The sequence below is a fragment of the Mus caroli genome, unplaced genomic scaffold (genome assembly GCF_978045245.1).
Source record: "Mus caroli unplaced genomic scaffold, Mus_caroli_1 scaffold_5, whole genome shotgun sequence".
NCBI classification, from domain to species: domain Eukaryota; kingdom Metazoa; phylum Chordata; class Mammalia; order Rodentia; family Muridae; genus Mus; species Mus caroli.
In genome coordinates, this window is record NW_028227260.1 from 148746703 (window position 1) to 148771880 (window position 25178).

Genomic DNA, 25178 nt, shown 5'->3' on the forward strand with positions numbered 1-25178 from the left:
CAGCAACTGATGGGAGCAGATGCATAGATCCACAACCAAACATTAGGTGGATCTCAGGGAACTATACAGAAGGAGAGGAAGGGGTGTAGGAGCCAGAGGGGTTGAGGACACCACAAGAATACAGCCCACCAAAAAACCCTAAAAAAACAAACAACAACAACAACAAAGCCGGGCAGTGGTGGCATACACCTTTAATCCCAGCACTTGGGAGGCAGAGGCAGGTGGATTTCTGAGTTCAAGGCCATCCTGGTCTACAGAGTGAGTTCCAGGACAGCCAAGGCTACACAGAGAAACCCTGTTTCGAAAAACAAACAAACACCCCCCAAAATAAAAACAAACAAACAAACAAAAAACCCAAAAGAATACAGCCCACAGAATGAACTAAGCAGGGCTCCTAGAGCCTTACAGAGACTGAAGTGGCAATCACAGACCCTGTATGGATCTGTGCTAGGTCCTCTGCATATATGGTATGGCCGTGTAGCTTGGTGTACTTGTGGTACTCCTAACAGTGGGAGTCCCCAAAAGAGTCTGACTCTTTTGCCTGCCTTTGGGACCCTTTTACTCCTAGTGGGTAGCCTCGTCCAGCCTGGATATATGTTCCTAATCTCATTGTAACTTGTTATGCCATGTTCCATTGATACCCCTCGGAAGCCTGCTCTTTTCTGAAGGGCAACAGATGATGAGTGGATCTGGGAGAGAGAGGAAGAGGGGAGGAGACTGATTGGAGTAGAGAGAGGTTAAACTATGGTGAGGATGTAAAGCATGAGATAACATGTATATGAAATATCTGACATTAAATTGTTTTTCTGGGAGTTACTAAAATTTAATCACCAAAAAATCCAAAATCCTACTGAGGATTCTTTCTCAATATAGAAATCATTGCAGCACAATTATGTGTGGTTTTCTATTCCCAATGCCACAGTGGAAAGAGCCTAGAAGAAATAATTCTTTGGCTAGTTTTATTAATTAAATGGATAGGATTTCTTATATATGTCAGGACCCAAGGGTCACTGTTCAAGTTTTGTTAATCTTTGGAGTTGAAGTAGTTATATAAAGGGGAAGACAAGGAGGAAAATGTAAAAAGAAGATAAAAATAGAATTGATAAAATTTAATGTTGAACTGTCTTCCTTCACTGTTTTATTTTAAACTTTTAAAGAAAAATGTTAGTTTTCTTTAAAAGTTTTCAGATCTAACAATTTCCTTCCAGTTTTGTTTGAAATGGAAATTAAATCATGTGGAACAGAAAGTTAGATAATTTTGAAGAAAAACTGACTACATTTTTAACTAAAAACATTTACAAGTTATATCTGGTTGAGGAAGAATCCTAAACCATAAATTTGGTTCAGAAAAAGTATATTATCCCATCACCATTGGAGATCATGTGGTACTTGGATTAATATGACTTTGTGTATATGCTCATGTGTGGGTATGAAATCCAAATGTCAACATCTGATTTCTTCCTCAGTTATTCTCTACATTATGTTTTAGGATTAGTGGACATACTAAACCTGGTGCTCCCCCACTGGCTAGACTGACTGTCCAATGAACTCTGGGTATCAGCCTATTTCCATGCCCCATGCCACATTAGGGTTACAGGTACAAACCACACCTAGCTTTTCAAACATGGAACCTTGGGATCAGAACTTTGTGTGTAAGGCACTTTACCAACTTAGCAATTAGCCTGGCCCCACTACTTTTAAAATAGTAGTGTGAAGGTGAGCTTTCATAGACCATATAGCACCTGCTGGTTGAATTGTTCCAATATTCCTTGCTAAAAGAAGATATTCCAGTAAACTTCATCCCCTTTGTCTCTTAAGTGCTTCCAATAAACTTCAATTGATATGAAGGCCACTTTTGACATTTATAGGAAGGTCTGATGTTTTTCATGATATTACAGAATATTGTTTTATTGTATCTTCATTGTATATCTTTTTTATTTATTTATTTATTTATTTATTTATTTATTTTTTAATTAGGTATTTTCTTCATTTATATTTCCAATGCTATCCCAAAAGCCCCTATACCCTCCCCACCCCCACTCCCCTACACACCCACTCCCACTTCTTGACCCTGGCGTTCCCCTGTACTGAGGCATATAAAGTTTGCAAGACCAATGGGTCTCTCTTTCCAGTGATGGCCGACTAGGCCATCTTCTGATACATATGCAGCTAGAGACACGAGCTCTGGGAGGTACTGGTTAGTTCATATTGTTGTTCCACCTATAGGGTTGCAGACCCCTTTAGCTCCTTGGGTACTTTCTCTAGCTCCTCCATTGGGGGCCCTGTGATCCATCCAATAGCTGACTGTGAGCATCCACTTCTGTGTTTGCTAGGCCCCTGCATAGCCTCACAAGAGACAGGTATATCTGGGTCCTTTCAGCAAAGTCTTGCTGGTATATGAAATGGTGTCAGCGTTTGGAGGCTGATTATGGGATGGATTCCTGGGTGCAGCAGTCTCTAGATGGTCCATCCTTTCGTCTCAGCTTCAAACTTTGTCTCTGTAACTCTTTCATGGGTGTTTTGTTCCCAATTCTAAGAAGGGGCAAGGTGCCCACATTTTGGTCTTCATTTTTCTTGAGTTTCATGTGTTTTGCAGATTGTATCTTGCATCTTGGGTATTCTCAGTTTCTGGGCTAATATCCACTTATCAGTGAATACATATCATGTGAGTTCTTTTGTGATTGGGTTACCTCACTCAGGATGATGCCCTCCAGGTCCATCCATTTGCCTAGGAATTTCATAAATTCATTCTTTTTAATAGCTAAGTAGTACTCCATTGTGTAAATGTACCACATTTTCTGTATCCATTCCTCTGCTGAGGGACATCTGGGTTCTATCTATCTTCCTAGGGTTTCTATCTCCAGCGTTGCATCACTTTGGGTTTTCTTTATTGTGTTTACTTCCCTTTTTTAGGTCTAGTATGGTTTTGTTCATTTCTATCACCTGTTTGGATGTGTTTTCCTGTTTTTCTTTAAGGACTTCTACCTGTTTGGTTGTGTTTTCCTGTTTTTCTTTAAGGACTTGTAACTCTTTAGCAGTGTTCTCCTGTATTTCTTTAACTGAGTGATTAAAGTCATTCTTGATGTCCTCTACCATCATTATGAGATATGCTTTTAAATCTGGGTCTAGCATTTTAGGTGTGTTGGAGTGCCCAGGACTGGGCAAGGTGGGAGTGCTGCATTCTGATGATGGTGAGTGGTCTTGGTTTCTGTCAGTAAGATTCTTAAGTTTGCCTTTTGCCATCTGGTAATCTCTGGAGTTAGTTGTTATAGTTGTCTCTGGTTAGAGCTTGTTCCTCTCATGATTCTGTTAGCCTCTATTGGCAGACCTGGGAGACTAGCTCTCCCCTCTGAGTTTTCGTAGTCAGAGCACTCTCTGCAGGCAGGGTTTCCTCTTACAGGGTAGGTGCACAGATATCTGGCGTTCAGACCTGCCTCCTGGCAGAAGATGAAGGCCCGAAACAGGACCTATCCCACAAGCTGTGTCACTTCGGCCCGTCACACAGCTGTTAGGTTCTGTAGTCCACACTCTCACCTGAGCAGACTAGTCTCAGAGGGATCTGGGAACCAAGATGCCTCCCCCAGGTGCTCTGGCAAAGCTCTCCCGGGCAGGGCGGACACCTCTCCTCTGGCAGGGAAGGTGCCAGTATGTCTGGAGCCTGAAATGGGGTCTGCCACAGAAGCTGTCCTCTACGGACTTTGAGGGTGTCCACAGACTCTGCGCCCAGGTGACCCGGTGCTGGTGCCGACCTGAAGGGATTAGGATCCTGGTCAGGCTGGGTTTTCTGCTTCCTTAGTGCTGTCCCAGGTCCCGTGAGATTGGATTGGAACAGAAGTTGTGTTCCACTCACCGGTGGTCCAAAGATCACGTGGAGAGTCCTCTAGGGGACCTTGGGGGTGTCCGCTAACTCCGTGCCCATGGTGACCAGGTACTGGCGCTGACTGGAAGGGCTATATCTATTTTTTTATTCATCGCCTGCTTACTCATTTAAGTCATCAATGTCTGTTAAAGAATATCAGTCAACCAGACTGAAAACATTTTTCTTAAATAGGGGTGGAACATGAAGTAAATTACATTATTTGGTCCAGATAAAATGTGTTATTTTAAGAACAACCTCCTATATTATTTAAATTATCAACTAAAAATATTTATAATTATTTTATAGTCATTTGACGATTTGATCACCCACAAAGGAGATCTATTCAAATTGTGATGAAAAAAAAAGGCAAGTGAAATGTTGGCAAATAGTAGATTTATGGAAATAGTCCATCATGAGTATATTTGTGATAAGCACAGATGTGAGAAATTAAATTGTTCCTAATGGAAAAATTGTAATTATGAACTATGTGAGTCTGTAATGGACCCACATTCTTGGATGGGTACCCCACAGCTCTACCATATCATATGCTTACCAACCTTTCCAGTTACAACATGGACTAGTGGATACATAGATATATTCACTTGACAGACTCCAATCTTTCCATAAATGATAAGAAAAATACTTCAGTATGGGCAATTTTTTTTTTCATTTGATTTCTCCATTGGTCTTAAGGCCCATGAACTTACCAGCAGTTGACTGCCTGGCAAATGTTTATTTATAAATGAGCATGAATGATCCCTTATTAAGGTAATAAGCATAGATTACATTTAATGACTTAGACATTGTAAGCAAAGTGTTTAATGTTTAGTGGAAGGAAATGTGTATGATAATTAATATGATACCCAAATGTCATTCAGAAGTTGTGAATTGAAGAGAGTGTTTAAACCAAGTCAAGCAGGATAATGAAATGCCAGGCACTTAAACTAAAAGCTTTAAGAAATTCTCATAATAGCAAAGCAATTACATAATCATACCATGCACTAGGGATGTGTTTACAATTTTAAATTCTTCTCTTTCACACATAAACTGACTTATTCTGTTGCTAAAGAACAGAGGGGTTTTTGTTGTTGTTGTTGTTTTGTTTTGTTTTCTGTTTTTGTCCTTTTGACAGGCATCAAAACTTTGGCTTCTGGAGCACAGGTGAGTAGTCTGTCAGCAGGGATACCATGACAGCCTGGGATGACAAAAGAAAGAAAAACAAATGGATAAACATTAGCAACAGTCTGCCTTGGAAACTAAACCAAGAAAATTAGATTTCAGCTTTTCAGGCTTGGAATTTAAAATGTGTTTTCCCAAGGAAAGGATAAGGAAACAGGTCACAACTAATACTTATTTTTGTTTAAATGAAGGAAGAGGGATTAGTCACACCCAAATATTTGCATGAACATCATGCTTATTTAAGACTCATTACAGGTCAGAGACTTAAAGTGTGATATCATGATGCTTACAATGAGTGGGTTTTCCAGTCAGTAGTTGGAACATGGGTACTAGCTGCTTTTAGAGCAATATAATGCCCCCTAGCTCAGTTCCCCTCGTTTACTCTGTGCTTTTGCCATTTGGAACCTAGAGAAGTTTGAAAGAAGCCATATGTCAGTAATATATGTAAACTATTTAAGCTAATGAATGCCTCCTCTCTGAATTTTTGTCCCCTGGAAAAGAGGATTAGCTTTACAGACAAGAGTATAATTTGGTCTTGGGCTGTCAACCACCATTATTGTCATTTTTACTTTTCCCAATATCCATGCTAGGGACAGTAGAAATGTTACCAGAAACAATCACAATTATATATTTTAGTGAATATATTATATATAATATGTATTTATATTATTTTATTATATTAAATATATAACAAACTTTAATATAATATATGAATATATTATATGCTATATGTATAATAGTACATGTATTATATATGCTAGATATTACACACATATATCTATGACATATATTATAATGTACAATATATGCATTATATAGATAATATACATAAAGAATACATATACACATAATACATGTATAATATATATGTTTTATAATATATATATATATATATATATATATATATATATATATATATATATACCAAAAATGAGTGCTCATTTTGGTACTTGTCAGTATACTAAATACCATATTATGTGTCAGTCAAAAATATTTGCCCACCACTAGACTAAATAATTGGATAGTTAAAAATGAACTTCCATGCATTTTCATATTTAATGAAATGACCTGCTAATTCCTTCATTATTACTTAGAGAAATCAAAAGGCAGATAGTGCAGAAATGGGTTTAAACCTAAATTCTCTTAAGAAGCAGTTTTATTGCCTCTGAGGCAATTCTCTTGCAGTTTAAGCAAGTATCCTGTATAAGTGTCCACAGGCTACAGCAGAAATGTAGTGTTGCACTGTGGGCCTGTGTGCCAGAGGCTTTCCACAGAGAACTCAGCCTGGTGCGAGCGTTCCCGCAAAGGGAAGTGAGTATGGGCAGGGAGAGGAAGTCGTCTCTGCCACTTCTGTTGCTGCAGTTGGTTCCACCTCTGTCTCTCTGTGCCTTCCCTGTTTGGTTACTCTACACTACCCAGCATGCCCAGCACTCAGTTGGGTTGGGAGCGGAGCTTCAGGCAGTGTTTTGGGGGAGCAGACCTCTTCACAAGTGTTACTGCTCTTAGGACAGAAGGCTCAGATGACGGAGTAGTTCTCTCACACCTTTAATCCTTCTGGATAGGATTCTTATATACAGTTTTGGGGTGTGGGTCAGTGTCTGACAACAGGTACTTCTCATTGGCTTGGTCCAAGAGCTTTGGGGAAACCTTATTTACATGTGGGAAGGCTTGGTCCTGCTCCTATGTGACTGATGGCCACACACCTCTGGGGGTGGGGGGCTGTGGGAGGCTGTAGCTGTGACAGGAGCCAGGGGCCCAGGGGGCATGGCTGAACTCCTACTGTCCCAGGAAGGTGGAAGTCACTGCCCACCAAGTCTCTGGGGTTCAAGACCTGTGCTCTATTGGGGACCAGGCTGTCTGTGCACAGTTCACATCCCCATATTACATTTCAAAGAATATACTTTAAAAATTATTGTATTGCAATTTTTGTCTATCTGTAAGCATCAGTGTATGGGTACATGCTCGTGATTATAGTTATGTGCCAGTGCTCACAAAGACCAGATGAGAGCTCTGGATTCCCTGAGGTGAAGTCAGCAGGCAGTAGCTTTGTTGTAGATGCTGGCATCTGAACTCATGTCCTCTTTTTATATGCAGTATGCATTACTAATTGAGGCAGTCTCTCTCCAACCCTGTGAATGTACTTTTAAACAGCTAGCTTGTTCTGAGTGGTTTCTGTACATCACACCACTTCAAAACATTGTATATTGTATGAAGGGGCAAGCAATACAAAACTGTAAATAGTAAAGATGAGGTGCAATTCTTCTGACTGCGGGATGGTAAACAGTGGATCAGGACTTGCTTGTCCTGGGAATCTGACCTCTGTGCTCAGCTGACTCTTACTTCCTCAGGACCATTTTGAATTTGTTTCTGTTTTAGCCTCAGTTTTTTTTTTTTTCACATGACTAGATTTAGCTAAATAAAATTAAGGTATTTTTTTCCAAGATTGGGGACCAATTTTTTGTTGTTGTTGTTTTTGTTTGTTTGTTTTTTGAGACAGGGTTTCTCTGAATAGCCCTGGCTGTCCTGGAACTCACTCTGTAGACCAGGCTGGCCTCAAACTCAGAAATCCACCTGCCTCTGCCTCCCAAGTGCTGGGATTAAAGGCGTGTGCCACCACGCCCGGCTCAGGGGACCAAATTTAAACCCTCTTTTTCAAAGCCTACATTCTCAAACCAGTATCAAATAAATATGCCTTCAGAGTGAAAACAAATGTATTGACTACATATCCAGGCTCTGTTGCCAGCACTCTCCTCCCAGGCAAAATGGCGAATATCACCAGACACTTAGTTGCTTTTAGGAGTGATCATTTTCTTTCATTTCAGTGTGAGAACAATGAATAGACAGAGAAACAAAATTACAAGGTGTTACTTTTAGACAAAAACAAAACAAAACAAAACAAAACAAAAACGTTTATAGTGGTTAGAAGGATGCTGGAGATTGGGCAGCCCAAGGAGACCTTGGTAAGGAAGGACACCGTTAAAAAGGACCCCAGGAGGACATTTCAGTGGTGTGGGGGAACCATGTAACAGGTAAAACTGTTCAATCTGTTTTAGCAGTTTACACATCCGCATCTCACGTTTTCCTTTATTGCTCAGAGTCATACAACATGTCAAGCTTAGTTTCACAAACATAAGACAAACAAACAAACAAAATACTAGGAATGGGAGGTTTTTCCAGAAATTACATCTAAAATTACATCTAAACAATAGTCTTTTTTGCTGCAAGTGTGTTCTAAATAGTATGTGGAGCATACTTATAGAAAACTTAGGTTTTTATCTGACATTGCCATTTGACTGGGCATACTGTATTTTAGATGGCAGTCTTAGCTTGGAGAATAATTTTGAGTACTGTGAATTGTATTTGCAAAGGTGTTACATACTTAAGGACCACCCAGATAACTGTGCATTTAAGAGTCTCTTTAGGTTACTTTAGTACTATGAGTTAAAAAGATGTATACAGATGGGAAAAACATACCAGTAGTTTTATAAGTATTGTTTTCTCACTAATCACAGAAAAATACAAAAACAAATGTTCTGGGGAGGAATGTGTGTGCTTTATGTTTCTGTTTTTAAAGAAGATGTGTGCACTATGGAGTGAATATTGTGTTTGGAGTAGATTTGTTGGAAAGTACTCAATGTGGAGGCCTTATAAAGGAACTCTAACAGCACAGTTTTGCTTTCATGATCTTACACAGATTAGGGACAGGCTTTCTCTGTATTCTTGGAGTGATGGACCTTACAATAATCATTGTATGTATCTCAGATGTGGAGGCCAGGTAGTCTCTTTTCTTCTTGCTTTCATCCTGATTTTAAATGAAGTTATATAGTAGAAAATCATTCCCTAGAGGAGTGCTGTTCACTAAAACTGTCAGCATTGGTGAAAATGACCTGCTTGTACTATCTAATACAGTAGCCACTAGCTACAGACAATATTGAACACTTAATGTGAGGTTTGAGGTTAGTTTGACCGAGGAATTAAATCTTTAATTTTTTAAAGTTTAATATAAATTTAAATAGCTATGTGTACCCAGTGGCTCCTGGATTGATAGAACAATTGTAGAATATTGTCCATTTAGAGCATCCTCCAAAAACAAATTATCACAGCAGTGCTGAATCTAAAGGCCATTCTGAACAAGCAGAGAATATGTTTATTGCTTTTAAAACGGGAATGCAGTCCAGATGACCTCCAAGGTCATCCTGCTCGAAAATGCTCTGCACTTAGAAATTCTAACAGGCTGTGTGAGGGCTGCATATTATTCTTTTGTATTTTCATTTCAAATCCCACAGTGCCGGCCAGAGAATCTGGCAAAGTTTAGAAGCTCAAATCACATGGCTGAAATGAAATGAACTCCAAGGGACCTCCAAATCCTCCAGCACCGGCCCAAGGACACAGCTGTCAGCCGTTGACTGCCACCTTCTCAGCATTCATGTCAAGAATGTTAATTAATCAGTTATGCCTCTCTTTCTGTTCTACATCACAGACACAAGATTCCCCTCCACATAGGACTCAAAGTAGCCTATTGATGACATTAGTGACCTAAATAAAATTATCCCTCATTTGTAATCTCTGTGACTCAGTGGGCTCATTTTATGGGTGAGCCCACTGAAGGTTGAGACAATTTATCTAATATGACACAGATGGTTTGTTTTAAAGCTGGTTGGTAGAAGGGCTTTCTTGACAGCCAGTGCAGCATTATTAGACTCTCTGCATTCACTTTAGCATAGCCCTCCCTTTGGAATTTCATTAAGCTAAGTCTTCTTATAATAATAGTGATCCAAGGCAAGGGGCATGGTGAGATCTCAGTGAGACCTAGATGGATAAAGAGGGCTGTAAAAGTTCCCTGTGTGAATATATGTTCTTGTAAACATGTTAACCACATTAACTCATTATAGATTTAACTTTTGGAAGTAAACTTAATTTAATCATGTATAACATGCTTTAATATTTCAGAAATATAGACTATCTGTCTCCACAGTTGAGATTTCAGCATTTGTAAGCAGTTCCCCTAGTATATACATGACCACCCTTAACAGATTTATTTGAATCATCTTTAGAACTTCAATTGTCCTCTGGTAAAATATAGAGTTTGAAGGAAAATTTTACTATGTCTTTTCCTAAGGTGAATGTTGGAGAACTTCCACTTTTTATTTTATATCATCTAGATCTTTAATACTCAAAATGTGGTCCATAAGACCACACATGAATTATCTAGTTTCTCATTAGAAATACCAACTTTCAAGCTCCATCTCAGAACTACTAAATCCAAAATCTCTCTTAACAAAATACTGAAATGAACACTAAATCTTCAGAGACTAGCCTACATGGCAGAGTAGCTAAACCTCCCATTAGCAGCTTTAGCTAAAATTAGGGTCCTGCTGTTAACTGCATCAGATCAACCCTGAAGAAAATAATTATGATGCTAATTATGATATTTATGCCGCATTAGGCAATATACTAAAATTCTCATGTATTATTTAATGACCACAATGATCCTAAAAGGAATTAACAGATAGTCCTTTCCAACTTCCTTTACCATATTATGGTGATTAGAAGCTAACACTACATTTTCCAGACTTCCTTGAAGCTTTAGTAAAAGAATGGTAGTAAGTTACATCTAGTGAAGACTTGGATATACAAGTGAACAATATTCAATAGAAGCCATTGTCTAAAAGATTGAGTCTTCTGTTCCATGTGCATGTTATAAGTATATGTTTCAGCTAGTGCATCTGACTTTAGTGGCTCTAGATACCAGGCTGTGGGTGGTTGCATTTGTAGTTGTTCAGGCTATAAAACATCTACAGTGATTTGATGTATATTTTTTTGGCCTGTGATGTCCTTGCTATGTGGTACTCCATAGTGATTCACTGTATCCCTCCTCCCAAGGGTTTTTAATGTCTATTAACCTCTTTCCAGTATCCACCTAGGATGGAGTCTGTTGTTTGCAATTAAGACTTGCTAGTACAGTAATTGAGATCAGCTAAATCCCTTAAAAATGGAGGCACTAACTTATAGCATGTGTATATTCAGTTTCCCATGGACATTTTCCAGTGAATATGGCAAAGCAATATCATAGTAATATTTCTTAGCATACTAGTGGTAAAGATGACCAATGGCTTCATCTCAAAGGGATGCCATGAATTTTAGAAATGTTCCATACTTATAAACAAATTAATCTCTATGATCAAACTCAAGAGAACTACAGTTCTTTGGTTAATGTAGAAGAAAAGAATGAAAAAGGAGAAGAGTCAAAGAAAGAAATGATATTTTTGAATGCCAATTTTGTACTAGGCACTGAACTAGCAGCTCCAACAAACACAGACATATTAATAATAGTTATTCAGGCCAAATACAGAAGTGGATGCACACAGCCATCCATCAGATGGAGCACAGGGTCCTCAATGAAGGAGCTAGAGAAAGTACCCAAGGAGCTGAGGGGGTTTGTAGCCTCATAGGAGGAACAACAATATGAACTAACCAGTACCTCCAGAGCTCCCAGGGACTAAACCACCAACCAAAGAAAACACACGGTGGGACTCGTGGCTCTAGCTGCATATGTAGCAGAGGATGGCCTAGTCAGTCATCAATGGGAGGAGAGGCCCTTGGTCCTGTGAAGGTTCTATGCCCCAGTATAGGGGACTGCAAGGGCCAGGAAGCAGGAGTGGTTGGGTTGGTGAGCAGGGGGCAGGGGAAAGAATAAGGGGGTTTTCGGAGGGGAAACTAGTAAAGGCGATAACATTTGAAATGTCAATAAAGAAAATATCTAATAAAAAATAGTTACTCATGACAATAAGGGTTTTGATTAAAATTGAAGAATTTGGCAGGGGATCAGTTTTACTTCATTCAACTATGATATGCAGGCTAATAAATACTGGCTTGTGATCTTCCTGAACAAAAATAGAGACCAGGTTGGCAAATGGCTCAGCAGGTAAAGACAACATGCTGCCAATTCTGAAGACCTGTGTTTGAGTCCCAGGACCCACACAGGAAAAGCAAAGAACTGACTCATGTGGAAAAACCTAATCTTACACTCTTTGTTAAGTGTGTGCCACCCCGTGCACACTCAAAACTAATTAAATAGAATACAATTTAAAAATGTAGAAGAGATGCCAGAGGAGCAATCAGTATAATTGGATAACCTTGGATGCTTATTCTTTACCCCAAAGCATGAATTGTCAAGTTGAAAGCCCACTTAGAGTCTCTTACCCTTCCATTGCCCCCTTCTTCCTTACCATGATTGTCCACTTTCTATTCTCTGCCTCTGGGAACACTAATGACCGTGGAGAATAAAACACTTCATCATCCACTTCTTCTGGCTTTCTAGGCAAGCAGTGTAAAAATGTCCAGTCAGACGCAGCCACTTTGGCAGTCTAAAGAGGTGGAGATAAGATCACAAGTATGAACTCTTACACATGGTAGTCATATACAGCTTCTTCGGCATGTAATAACACATCTGTACTGGCATGATATATCACTACAAAGCAAAGGGGCACAGTAAAGGTTTTAGTTGAAGACACCCAGGATAATGCATTAATCCCTCTGACCCATGGCATCTTGTAGTCACTCTTTTAAATTTGGGAGATCGTCACTCCAAGTTAAATCAGTCAATTCACTTTTCTGATATTCTGCCTGGCATTTTAGTAATGAACCTGGCTAATATGTAGCTGATAGCAAAAGTTGCCAATATAGTAAGAAGTTACTTGGATGCAATGGCATTATATTTTGAGCTGTTTTTCAAATGAGGAGTTTTGGCATTTGAAGTGTGCCTTGTCACAAATTAAAATGGTTTTGAAGAAAGCAGTGAGGTAGGAGTGCATTAAAGAGGATTCTGAGCACTCTGCACTGCTTACTTTCTTCAGATGCAAATGTGCTAGCACTCTCAATTTTCACCCACAGTTAATTCCCCAAAGTAACACCCCCCATCCATTTCGGTTTTTCACTTACACATTTAAAACTACATTGCCTCATACATTCTTACCTCAAAATTACTGCCTTTGTACTGAAATTTTATTTCACTTCTAAGTTGAGAATAATTGAGCTTCTAAAGTACTGGCAAATGAGATGGAAAGGAAGTAGCATTTATACCTGTCATATGTCAGGAAAATTATTATTCTTCCAGCTAACAGTACCGGCACCACAAAATTGCCCAAGCCAAGCATGAGGCAAAGTATAGGTAAGTTAAAATAGCTCCACCAAATATTTGAAACATATATGACAAAAGATTAACCATGGTGTATATATATATATATATATATATATATATATATATAAAACTCATACAACCAGTGATAAAGGGGAGCAGATAGAAAGTAAAGATATGACAGAGTTATAAAGACATAGAAACGGAATGACCAATCAATATGAAAAATGCTAAGCATAATCAAAAATAAGGCAAATTTTTGAAATCACAAGATGCCATTTTCTCTTCAATTTACAAGGTGTAAAATGTAAATAACAAAGAATGGGGTGTGTAGAGAAAGAACTGTAATTTACAACTGAAAGTGTTTCAACTATTTATCCTGTTTGAATGAACATCACTGGTAATTTTTCAAGTATATAGGACATCAAAGAAAAATTCTTTCTTCAGGAACTTATTGTCTAGTAAAACTTCACAAAGAAATATGAATAAGGTTGTTCTTTCTAGAATTTTTCAAAATTAAGATTTTAAAGGAGCTAGAGAAAGTACCCAAGGAGATAAAGGGGTCTGCAACCCTAGAGGAGGAACAATGCTATGAAGTAACCAGTACCCCCGAGCTCATGTTGCTAGCTACATATGTAGCTAGCTACATATGTAGCAGAAGATGGCCTAGTAGGGTATCAATGGGAGGAGAGGCTTTTGGTCTTGTGAAGAGTAAAAGGGAATGCCAGGTCCAGGAAGCAGGAGTGGGTGGGTTGGGGAGCAGGGTGGGGGGAGGGTATAGGGAACTTTCATAGAGGAAACTAGGCAAGGGGATAGCACTTGAAATGTAAATGAAGAAAATATCTAATAAAAATGAATTTAAAAAGATTTTAAATATAGTAATAAGAACCATTGTGGGCAGATTCACATGTACTTTAGAATTCTAGGTGCAATACTGCAAAGAATAAAATACCTAATAGAGTTATCCTCTGGAATTGAGTTGTGATTGGAAGCAGGTGTCAGGGATAGTGGTGACGCTTCTCCATCTACATGCTAAGAGTAAGTTCACTTTGTGGAAATGGGATCATCATGGTTTGTGCTTTTTTGTTTACATTCATGCCATTCCTTAATAAAACTTTCTAAAACTTCTTTCAAAACTGTCCTGGAACTGGAGAGATGGGACAGCAGTTTAAAGCACTCACTGTTCTGCCAGAGGAGCTGGGTTTGGTTTCCAGCACCCACATGGTGGTTCACAGCTGTCTATAACTCCAGCTCAAGAGCATCCAATGCTCTCTTCTGGCTTCTATGGGCACTGCATGCTAGCAATGCACAGACATTCATGAAGGCAAAATACCCATACACATAAAATAAAAATGAAAGTAAAACATTTTTACAAACTGTAAATATCTCAATGAATTGAAAAGAAAATCTCATTTTTGTCAAGTGGAAGAATCAAGTGAATAATAGACTAATAAAGTACCATGTAACAAATATCAAACCGATATTTATATGTAAATGGTCAAACTATATGTAAATGGACAAATGATTCTGAAAAAAAAACCATATTATAATGTTAAATAGTAGCTATCTACAGAAATAGTCACAGAGGAAATATTCACAGAGAGGGGGAAAAAGAAAATATACATGTTGGCTTTATATCCTGTTAAAAGGGGGAACCATTTTTCAAACTTTGATATGTAATAAAAAGAAAATGATTTCTATTCCTTTGCTCATAATTTTTGTGTGTTTTTGTATAATCACTGTCGCCAACCCAATGCTCCTGTCATTCAGGATATGCTTTCAACAGAGATTCTCAAAGTGTGGCCCTCAAGTAGTAGAAATGTATTACCTGGGAATCATATAGAATGCAAATTCCTACATGCACGACCCACTGAATCAGAGCCTCTGGGGTTGGGACCATCCAGCTGAGTATAACTATACAAAATGGTCTTCTGATGATTGTTCAAGACTGATCATAATGTGTGCAGAGGAAGGTATCGTTCAATGGTAGAGCTCTTTATACCTAACTTGCTCTAGGCCCTGGGCTCCATGCAGATGCCCAGCACTGCAGACAACAAATGAGGTAAGAGAAGAAAGGGGGGTAAGCAGAAAGGAAAGATTGGCATGCACCTTTTCTGATCCTCCAGGAAGGCATTAGATTGGAAGGGTGTCCCTTGGCTATCCCTGGGGACAGTTAGCAAACTACCATGGATTTAAGAAACATTAGAAAATAAAAATAAAAGCAAGAAGTAATATTGCAAGCAGTTATGGGGCTTTTCTTAAGGAAGAAATCTTAAGAAATCGTATACACCTGAAGTTACCCAATGTCTCTGAACTTATGCAGAGTAAAGCATTTTGGAACTTCTGTTGTTAGAGAGGGAATAGCTTGTTTTTCTACAGGCCAGGTTTCAGATTTGTCTAGCATAACTGTTTTGTTTTGTTTTGTTTTGTTTTTCTATAGAATATCGCTAGTCTTTGGGAGGAGAGAGATCTTGTTGGGTTGCAGTGAGTCCTTAATATGGTATGAAACATCAGTTGACTGTGCCTAAAGTGAACAAATGGTGAGGTAGCTCTAATTTCACGAATGCAATTAATGAACCTGCAGAGAAGCATCAATCTGTACCTTCATCGTAACCTGGTAACCTTGGAAAGCTTGAAGACGCTTTTTCTTCTCATCCTCTTGTCCCATGCTTATCCAAGTATCTGTAATTAATACATTGCCTCCACGTGCTGCTTCCAGTGGATCATTTGTCATTGACAACTTGGTACCATTCTAGCACAAAGAAGTTTGCTGGTTAAAAACACAAAAACTTGATGGAACAGAGAAAGACAATTAGAAGATTACAAATAAAAAAGCATACCTCCTTGGCATACTGCTCTGCTAGCTTGACTATATTAGGATCTGGCTCATAACCCTGAAAGAGGAAAGATTAGCTGTTATTTAGGTGATTAGTTAGTTTAATTATACATGACAGTATTTCATAGCTCTTATATGTAACAACTATCTAGTATGTCTTAAAACAAAACAAAATAAAGCCTAAGAATAGGCTCTCTCTTCTCTTTCAAATGATGTAGCTTATCCAGATTCAGTGGGACACATTGAAGCTCTTGTGGTGTCCTTTGGATTATCTCTGTCTTCCGCAGTCGTAAAGACAAAGAGAGCAGGGCACTTTCTACCATGACAGACCTCTCCTTGACCTTTAAATGGCACGAGAAAGCTATATACAGAATTGCATAGCCTAGAGCATTTTTATCTCTGCTTTTGTACGCATGGCTCTCTCTTTTTTATTTGTCTAACATGCCTTTCTTTACTCTTCCCATGGACAAGTTTTGAAATCTCGACTTTAATGACTACTCCACAGAAAAGCCCACTGTGGCCACTCCAGTTAAATACAAATGGGCTCCTGCCTTATTCTTTTCCCAGAGAGTGGAACTTGCTTTAAAATGTCATTTATTACATACATTTGGAATAGTTTGGAGAGATAAGCAAGGGGACTATGGAGAGGTACTTATTCTTAGGGTGAAATGATGGGGCACCCTAGGAGTCTTGCTTTCTCGTCCTAGTCCCAGATCTAATGGACATTCTGCAGGCAGCTACAGTGGCTAAAGCTATTGCCATGCTGCCATGAACAGTCTCTCCACACCTTCCTGTCTGTGTAAATTGTTTGGTACTTGCCTCTTATGTCAAAGCTGATTAAGAGCCTCAAACCTCTCTGCCTACATTCCTTGCTTCCATCTCCTTTAATTGTTCTCAATATACTGCCACAGGAAACCTAACCATCTTCTTGTCCCTTTACACATTTTGCCCTTTTCTACAATCTCAGCCTTTTCCCCCGTGAGTATCTTCTCCTGAGTGTCTTTATCATAACATGTCAACTCATGAGTTCATATGGAATTCATGTCAGTTCAAACCCCACAGTCATACCCAACCTCCTTCATCTTTCTAATGTTTTGAATTCATAGCACCTATTATGAATCAATTTTGTACATTTTTAAGTATGGGTTTCTGCTGAATGTTGTGATATCCCTTTCACACCTCCACTATGAATAATCATGATAAAAGGACTTACTTCTTTAAGTTGCTATGGTGATGCCAGAAGGTGGCTTTCATCTGTCCGCCCCCTTTGGACACTGCCTCATTTATAGAAGGTCACCTCACTCAAGCAAGCACACTCTTCTAGGGCCTTATGTATTCAAAGAGTGATTAATAGGAAGATATTAAAACCAGATCCTTTCCACCCAAGCCCAGACAGATCCAAATGACCATTCCACATCCAAATGCTCCATAGGTCATCTAAGACTGTGGTTAGACCCACATCATGCTCAACCTCTCCTTCTGAACACTCCTATTTCTTTACCCTGCCCCTTTCCCTACAGTCATTGATTTCAAAGACATACTGCCATGGGCATGTTATACATCGTACATGCTAAACTCTCAGATTCTGCTTTCTGAGAAGCTCAGCTTATGACAGGCATGCTCAGGTCTGTTCATCTGAAATCTGGCTTCTTTACACATACTTGTCTCCCATAGTCCTTTTCTCCTTACCAAATTCTGGAGGAAAGAAACTGCCAAGATATTGATTAGGATAGCTGTGGGTATTTTAAAGCAAGCTTTTTTGTGTTCAAACTGCCATGAGCTTTTGGAGTATGGTATATGGGGCTTGGGGAGGGTGGAGGCAATTAATAAAGGTTTGTGAATTTGGAAACTAATGCTGTGAACACTCATATAGGGAAACATACATAAAAAGCCACGGGTATTACACCAGGCACCTACTGCTCTGAAAATGTAGTCTTGCCTTCAGAGAGGAGGAATTGGACTCTCCACGTATAATCATTCTTAGAGAAGGAATCAATAAGTACTTAGAGAACTGAGAGAGAGGCTTGGAAATTAGAAAGTCAGCCAACCTTGCCTACCCTGAACTGTGACTTACAAGGCAGAGAGAAATTCTTCGCGCACATCTCAGTTTTCAATACTAAATCACCTATTGGCTTTTACATAAATCCGAAAACCAGATGAAGAAGGTGATTAAGAAACCAGACTAAATAGTCACTTAAAACAAGGGCAAAATCATCACCATCCATGGCTTATGGAACACTGTCGAAAACCAGGGACAGAATAATGGTTTTTTGGAACATGTAAGTTATTCTTGGTTGGGGCATAAGGAAATGGATTACTTATGATTTTGTAAACTCTTCAGCTTTTCTTAAATTTATAATAAATCTAGCTTTATCTTTAAGGCAAATAGTTATACTAACAAGAGAAGACTTACAAAGTGATGGACCAACTTCTGCACTATCAGACTCTGCAGCAGTATTTTAAAAACAAAAACAAAAACCTCGCTCTCACCAAGATTGAAGTGGATTTTGCTACATTTTAACATTTAAACGAGTTTCCATATAGGAACATTACTGAAATTACTCTGTAATATTGGAAAGTTTCTTTTAATGTTAATAAAACATTTTTGACATGTAATACAATGTTAAAACTGTGTATTTCTTTAAGAAAATAGAGTCATTCCAAAATCTCCATATAGCAGGGAATAATTATTTTCAATGCACATTTTCTCTGTAAAAGTAAATGCACTCACATTTTGTCTTAATATGGGGCCTTTCTGCAGACTAGCGTTCTAGTGAGAGTGTGCCCAGACATGTCACAATTGAGCATCTTTCCCGGTGCATGCTAAATGAAAGGAGGAGGAGGATTTGATGGAAGGGCCATCTCTTTGAGTCACTAAAATTTGCTGTACTAGGTGAGCCTCCAGAGCATGCTATTATTGCATGTGCTTGCCATTTGTTCTATAGCATGGCAGGAGCATCTGGTCAAACAATGTCCTTGGATAAGTCCCACTCTAGAGGTAGGGCATAACTCAGTGGTAAAGTACTTAGGTAAAATATATGAGGCCCTGGCTTTGATGCCATGACATCACACACACACACACACACACACACACACACACACACACACACACAGCCCAATGGGAACCTCAAGATGTATATTTCTTTGGAAATACGGTATTTGCATATATAGGCATTTAAGCTGAGGCCATGGTGATTGGTAGTAGGTCTATATTTAATAGGCCATTATTTTGAAGAACAGAGACACGTGCACATAGAGATCTATGGATACAGAATGAAGGTGGTAGAAGAAAGGCTTGGAGTAATTCAGGAAAAAAACAGCTAACAAATGTAGCACGGCTAGACTATGCCAGCGCCTAGATCTCAGGCAACATGTTATAGTGCTTTCTGAGCCAACCAATGTGTCCTAATTTATTCCAGCCTGAGAAACTAAGAGAGAAGGATGTGTTGACCCAAACTGACAGCTAGAACAGGAGAGAAAATGATTTTATTTACTTATTTGGAATAAAACAGGCCACACAAGTGTGCTATCAACATAAAACTTATAGCTTTTTTTTTTCTTTTTCATAAGGCTACTCCCTGGCTACCAGGCTGCTCTTCTCATTGTAGGTGCCAGAGAGCTTGCCACTCCACTTTGCCTGTTGTCCCTCAGCAGTAACTGGTCCAGAAGGATGAAAACCTGCTCTCTGGACTCCAGATTGGGACAATGCTGAAGCATACCTAACATTCTGGAGCTTATTTGTTGCATCATGTTAAGATTCGTTATGTTGGGTTGAACATGCCATAGCACTAGGGTGACCAAATCCTCCTGATTTTCTAAATCCTCCTGAAATTTTATCACTGAATGTTTCTCATCTCTGGAAATAACCCAGGTCCAGGGAAACCAAGATGTTTGATCCCTATAAATAGTACACTTCCTCGATTTTCCCTTTCCCTGATCTCTTCCTATCACTTCCCTGTGAGTCTCTTAGGCATGGATATGTTAGTAGGAAACTCGACTGAAGAACTGGACAGAGGTGGGGTGGGTGAAACATTCATGAGATACTCAAGGACTGGGTGATCACTATTGGAGAAATTCCGAGAGTCATCTTTACACTATGTTCCTGGTAGTTGGTAAATAAATATCTCAAATCCAAGAAGGAGAAGCATGGAGAAAAAGATTGAAGTCCCTCTATATTCATCCCACAATGAGCCTCTTGAAGAACATCAAATACGTGCTTGGCGAGTGACACTGACAGGACATGTGATCATGGTGGCCAGTTGTGTTCTAATGTGAAGGTCAATTCTCTGACTGTAAATCAACACTTAGTTTCTGAAATTGTTTCTACTTGGGAAAATTTCCCTTTTAAAAGACTCCTGAGAGCACATCAGAAGGTAAAAAAAAGAAACATAATGGAAAGAAGGGAACACCTCAGCAGATCCTTTAGCGTTGACTTGTGCTTGATTTCCTTGTAGGAATAATTCCTACCTTTACCAAGTCCTGTTTATTCTACACAGAACCAGGATGTCATAATGTAAGACTACTTCTAGAGGGTGCACATGTTTTTATTTTAGTGACTTTATCTATGCATGTATGTTATTATACAGATCAAACATCTCTGTGTTAATAAATCCAAACCACATAAAAAGACATATGGACAAGGAGGAGGAGAAGGAGGAGGATGAAGAGTAGGAGGAGGAAGAGGAGAAAGAAAAGGAAGAAGGAGGAGGAGCAGGATGAGGAGGAGGACGAGAAACTCTCTTCTACCTCTATCCTTTAACCTTCTAGTTTTATATAGAGGCAACAACTATTACCATTTCCTTAAATAACAAGAGTTCAGATATGAAAGAGCGTGCTTCCCATACATTCTGTGAGAGTGTATAATTAGGATTTTTTTTAAAAAAATAATGTAGTGGTAGTTTTTGTAGGCACATGAGACTCAGATTTAAAACTCCAAAGAGACCCTGGTGATGAGGTTTGAAATCTAAATCTGGATGGTAGCAATGGGTCCTTCACATAGGATTGATATTTTTCTTCCTTTAATTTTTTTAAAGCAAATTGCTGCATTGGAGAGACTACAGCACCATTTCCATGTCCTGAAGATTTTACATTGTCTGGTTTTCACTCCTTTCTTCTGCCTGCTTTCTTCTGTGTGGTGATTATGCACAAAGATATCAATCATCATAATGACCAGTATCAGGGCATCCAAAGGCAGAATTCAGATGTGCTGCTATCACAGACTCATGGAATAAAAGGCATCAGCCAAGACTAGTTTCCACTGTAAAAATGGAAAATTGCACTCTTAAGAAGCTAGATTCAACAGAAGAGTTGGTAATATGGCTAAACTACAAGGCTTCAGCTATGCTCTCCTTCATCAGGAGCTTTGTTTACACTGGGTAATAGCCTCTGATCAACAGAGACTTTTTTTCAGGCCAGACAGTGTTCCTACCTTTGGAGTAGCTGCTTGAAGGTGCATCCCGAATTTTGCAGCACTCATCATGATAGAGTGCAAGATATTGTTCCCATCCCCTATCCAGCTGAGGGTAAGACCTTTGAGAGAGCCATAATGTTCCTACAAAACAAGAGGTAAAGGGATTAGATATGGGGAGGGAACCCACTTCCATGAAACAGTTACTAGAGCTAAGATAAATGGAAAAAATTACCTCCAAATAAATGCCCTATTGGAAGGAATAGACTACATTTGTGATTATATATTCATTAACATGAATATACAATCACAAAATGGTAGAGCTAAAAGGTTCTAATATCTTAAGCCAAGACATGGTCATGAGGCTTCCATCTTCATGAATTTTGACTCTGTATTATCATTTATTTAATTAGCACTGTCAATGTCCAGATACCAGCCTTGCTTCTGATGATGAAACAAAGAAAAGAGGCAGAAAGTCACTTCTTCCATGTAACTTGCAATTGCTATTGTAAAGAAGTGGCTGCTATCATACATAAGAAACAGTACAGCATAGTGACTCTGAGAGCCTTGCCACCATCAATGGTCAAAAAATGCTAACCATTATGTTGTTTATGGACACAGTTATGTGTAAAGTATAAAGGCATTCCTGGGTGGTTATGAATACAAATATCATGGTAATGATGTCTTTGTAGGGTGGGAGTAAAAGAAAAGGCATAGTATGTTTCAACTCTATTATTTCATTTTAAAGCAATAAATAAACCTAAATTAATTGCTTCAATGCTTTAGAAATGGACAAAACTGCTCTAATGGTGGGGCTCACTACTAAAAAGCTTTCCAGGTTTGCATGAGGCCCAGGGTTCCATCCCTAGCACCACAAAAGAAAAAAAATGATAAAGCAGTATAATATATACATAAAATTTGTTTTTATTTTTTAAGTATAAAAAGTAGTTAATTTCTGGAGGGATGGCAAGTACATGCTACAGCATGTATGTGGGAGTCATAGGACAACTTCCAGGCACCATCCTTGCATCCCTCCATCCCTCCATCCTTCCATCCTTCCATCCCTCCATCCCCCCATCCTTCCATCCTTGCATCCTGTGTTTTCCCAGAACTAGTGACAAGTGCCTTTATGCACTGAGCTCTGCCAACAGCCCATTTTATTTGTCTTGAAATGTCTGTAGGCTTAATACATTTAAAGTTAAATTCTTGTGAAGATCAAAGAAGGAGAGAGGCTGAGTCATTTGGAGATCACGGAACTAGTAGGTGGCTGAGCTAGGATGTGAAGGCAGGTTCACCTCACTTAGACCTTGTAATCTTCATCACCTGTTCTTCAGTCACTGAAATCATATCTTGATGTTGCCTTGGTCAAACATTGCACAGGGGTCAGCAGAGACCCTATGATGAATAGAACAGCTCATGCCCCCTCAGTAAGTTCATGATTTAGTAATGATAAAGTGCCAGAGGGAAACATGAAGCCATCTCGTGTCTACATAAGGTTTTCCTCAAAAACAGCAACTTTCTGTCTGACACTGTTTATTCTTCTCTGTGAGGATCTTGTCTGCACCTCTGAACAGTATTTCTTTGTGTTTGACCTCTCATTTAAATGTTCACAGCTCATTCAAATGAGAAGAAAGGTGTACCTATATCCAGTTTGCCTTTTCTCTTCAAGATCATCTAGAGACAGGGAAACCCTGATTGTTAAGATTCTGGGTGGCAAGAATATATAGTTTTATCTGTGTCAACCCAAATAAATAATGTAAATCTTAAAAGTTATTCAAGTGTCTGATTTGGGCACACATGGCCAAATTAGACCCTTAATACTATAAAGTCTACATGTTCTTTATTCTATTTTTAATTAATTTATAAAATGGCAGAGAATGCCCCTCTTTCTATTATTAAACAGTAATATACCATCTTGAGCATTTAAACTAAATTCCTCTGCTTTTCATTTCCAAGTTACAGAGTCTGGTGTCTGTAGGATCACTATATTAGTTCCTTTCCAGGGTGCTGGGATGAAATACCTGACAAAGCAACTAAAGGAAGGAGTGAATAGGCTATGTGGGGCTCAGAGATTCAACGATGCTGTCTATCACTGTGGGGGAGTCGGAGTAGCCAGAGGTTGAGAAAACTGGTCACATCGCATCCATAATCAGGAAGCAGAGAGAAAGGGGAGTCCCAGTGTTAGATTACTTTCTCCTTGTCCTTCACTTTAGGACCCCAGATCATGCATTCTTCCTACCTCCACCGACCAATTGTATGCAGCGACCCAAAGACATATTTAGAGGCTTGTCATTTATGTGATTCTAGATCCTAACAAGCTGACAATGCTAACCACACAGTCACATAAGTAATGTTGATCCTACATGCAATTTTATTCCTTTTTCATTCATTGTTAAATTGAGCAACAGAAAGCAAAGTGATTGAAAAAAAACAAGATGAAAGAGGGGCTAGAAGGGGTTTGGAAACAGGATTGGGAAGAAAAGGTCATACAGTCTTTTTAGAGCAATGTTCTGTTTTCTAGACCTGTAGTATTCACACATACACATACTTTTAAAGATAGAAGTTATGAATAATAAAAACTAAACATCATTTACACAAATGGCTCCACTTGATGGTAGTTAGGAATTATTTGGTAACTTTTCTGTTTTGTAAAGCAAAGAAATACACCAACCTGGAGTGTAAGGTAATCAGCCAGGATCTGGATAGGATGATACAAGTCTGACAATCCATTGACAATTGGGATGGATGCTTCTTTAGCCAGGGTGTCCAGATCTGATTGTTTATACACTCGAGCTAGCACTGCATCTGTCATGCTAGATAAGACACTATGGCAAACCAAGAAGAGACATTCTTAACAATTGTTCTCAATAACTCTTCTTTAATACAAGCTCCTTAAAGACATGAATGAGTGCCAATAAATGAAAATGTGTGTATTGCAATATACCTAGGAATGTGACAGATTTGAAAAGCTAACATTAAATATATAGTCATTATAGAGGACAGATGTTGTTCCACCCCCATCTTATTAAGTGACCATGTTACATTTTTGTGGAGCTAAGAAATCAGTTGTGAACCCAACAGACATGATAATAAAGTATGACTGATAAATGCCACTTTTTCAGTTTACCTAGGTTTAAAGGGACAAAACCAAACAGCAAGACATCCAAAGAGCATTCATGACTTGGTATATGGATAATTTTCTTTTATATTAGCCCACAGGGAACTTTGTTTCACTGTTTTCATACTATATAAAGCATTTCATGTAGCAGCTATGGAAGCACACACAGAACCCTACAAGGGAGAACCTTCTGTACACAAAACCATTCACTGACAGGCTCTGGATGTACTGTCTGTATCTGTAGTTTCAAGATCAAGGTCACCTTCTCCTCAGGCTATTCCCATCCAGTGACTTGGCTCAGCGGAGGACAATGGAGCGGGAGCATTAAGTCTTTCCTCTGGAGCACCCCACAACCCAGTCTTCTTTTCCAAATGACAGTGCCACTTAGTTCTCTCCAACCCATATCTTCTTCCTTACTTTCTGATGTACATGGGCTTGTCCTGCATGCTCACATGAAGACTCTATCCCAATCCTTGCTTCATGTTTTCTATCTCATTTGTCTTCCGTGGGTGTTTCCCCTAATAGATGTCTTGCATCTTGGAGTCTGCTTTATAGTGGGCCTGTACTGACAGCTCAAAATTAACTCTGGTACATATAAAATTCAAGCATGCCACAAAGACTCATAACTTACAGGATCAAGGA

The 25178-nt window shown here is 38.9% G+C and overlaps 1 protein-coding gene across 1 annotated transcript in view; it reads right to left on the bottom strand.

Moving 5' to 3' along the window:
• Positions 1 to 4235: 4235 nt before the first annotated feature.
• The window catches only part of Otc (ornithine transcarbamylase), a 64131-nt gene continuing 43188 nt past the window's right edge, over positions 4236 to 25178 (bottom strand). Inside the window, exons 5-10 of the mRNA XM_021153928.3 lie at positions 24090 to 24243; positions 21440 to 21562; positions 16016 to 16069; positions 15778 to 15927; positions 12268 to 12405; positions 4236 to 5054 (exon numbers count right to left, since the gene is read on the bottom strand). Coding sequence (XP_021009587.1) covers positions 4995 to 5054; positions 12268 to 12405; positions 15778 to 15927; positions 16016 to 16069; positions 21440 to 21562; positions 24090 to 24243 — 679 coding nt within the window. The 3' untranslated portion in view covers positions 4236 to 4994. The remainder of the gene's footprint in view (positions 5055 to 12267; positions 12406 to 15777; positions 15928 to 16015; positions 16070 to 21439; positions 21563 to 24089; positions 24244 to 25178) is intronic.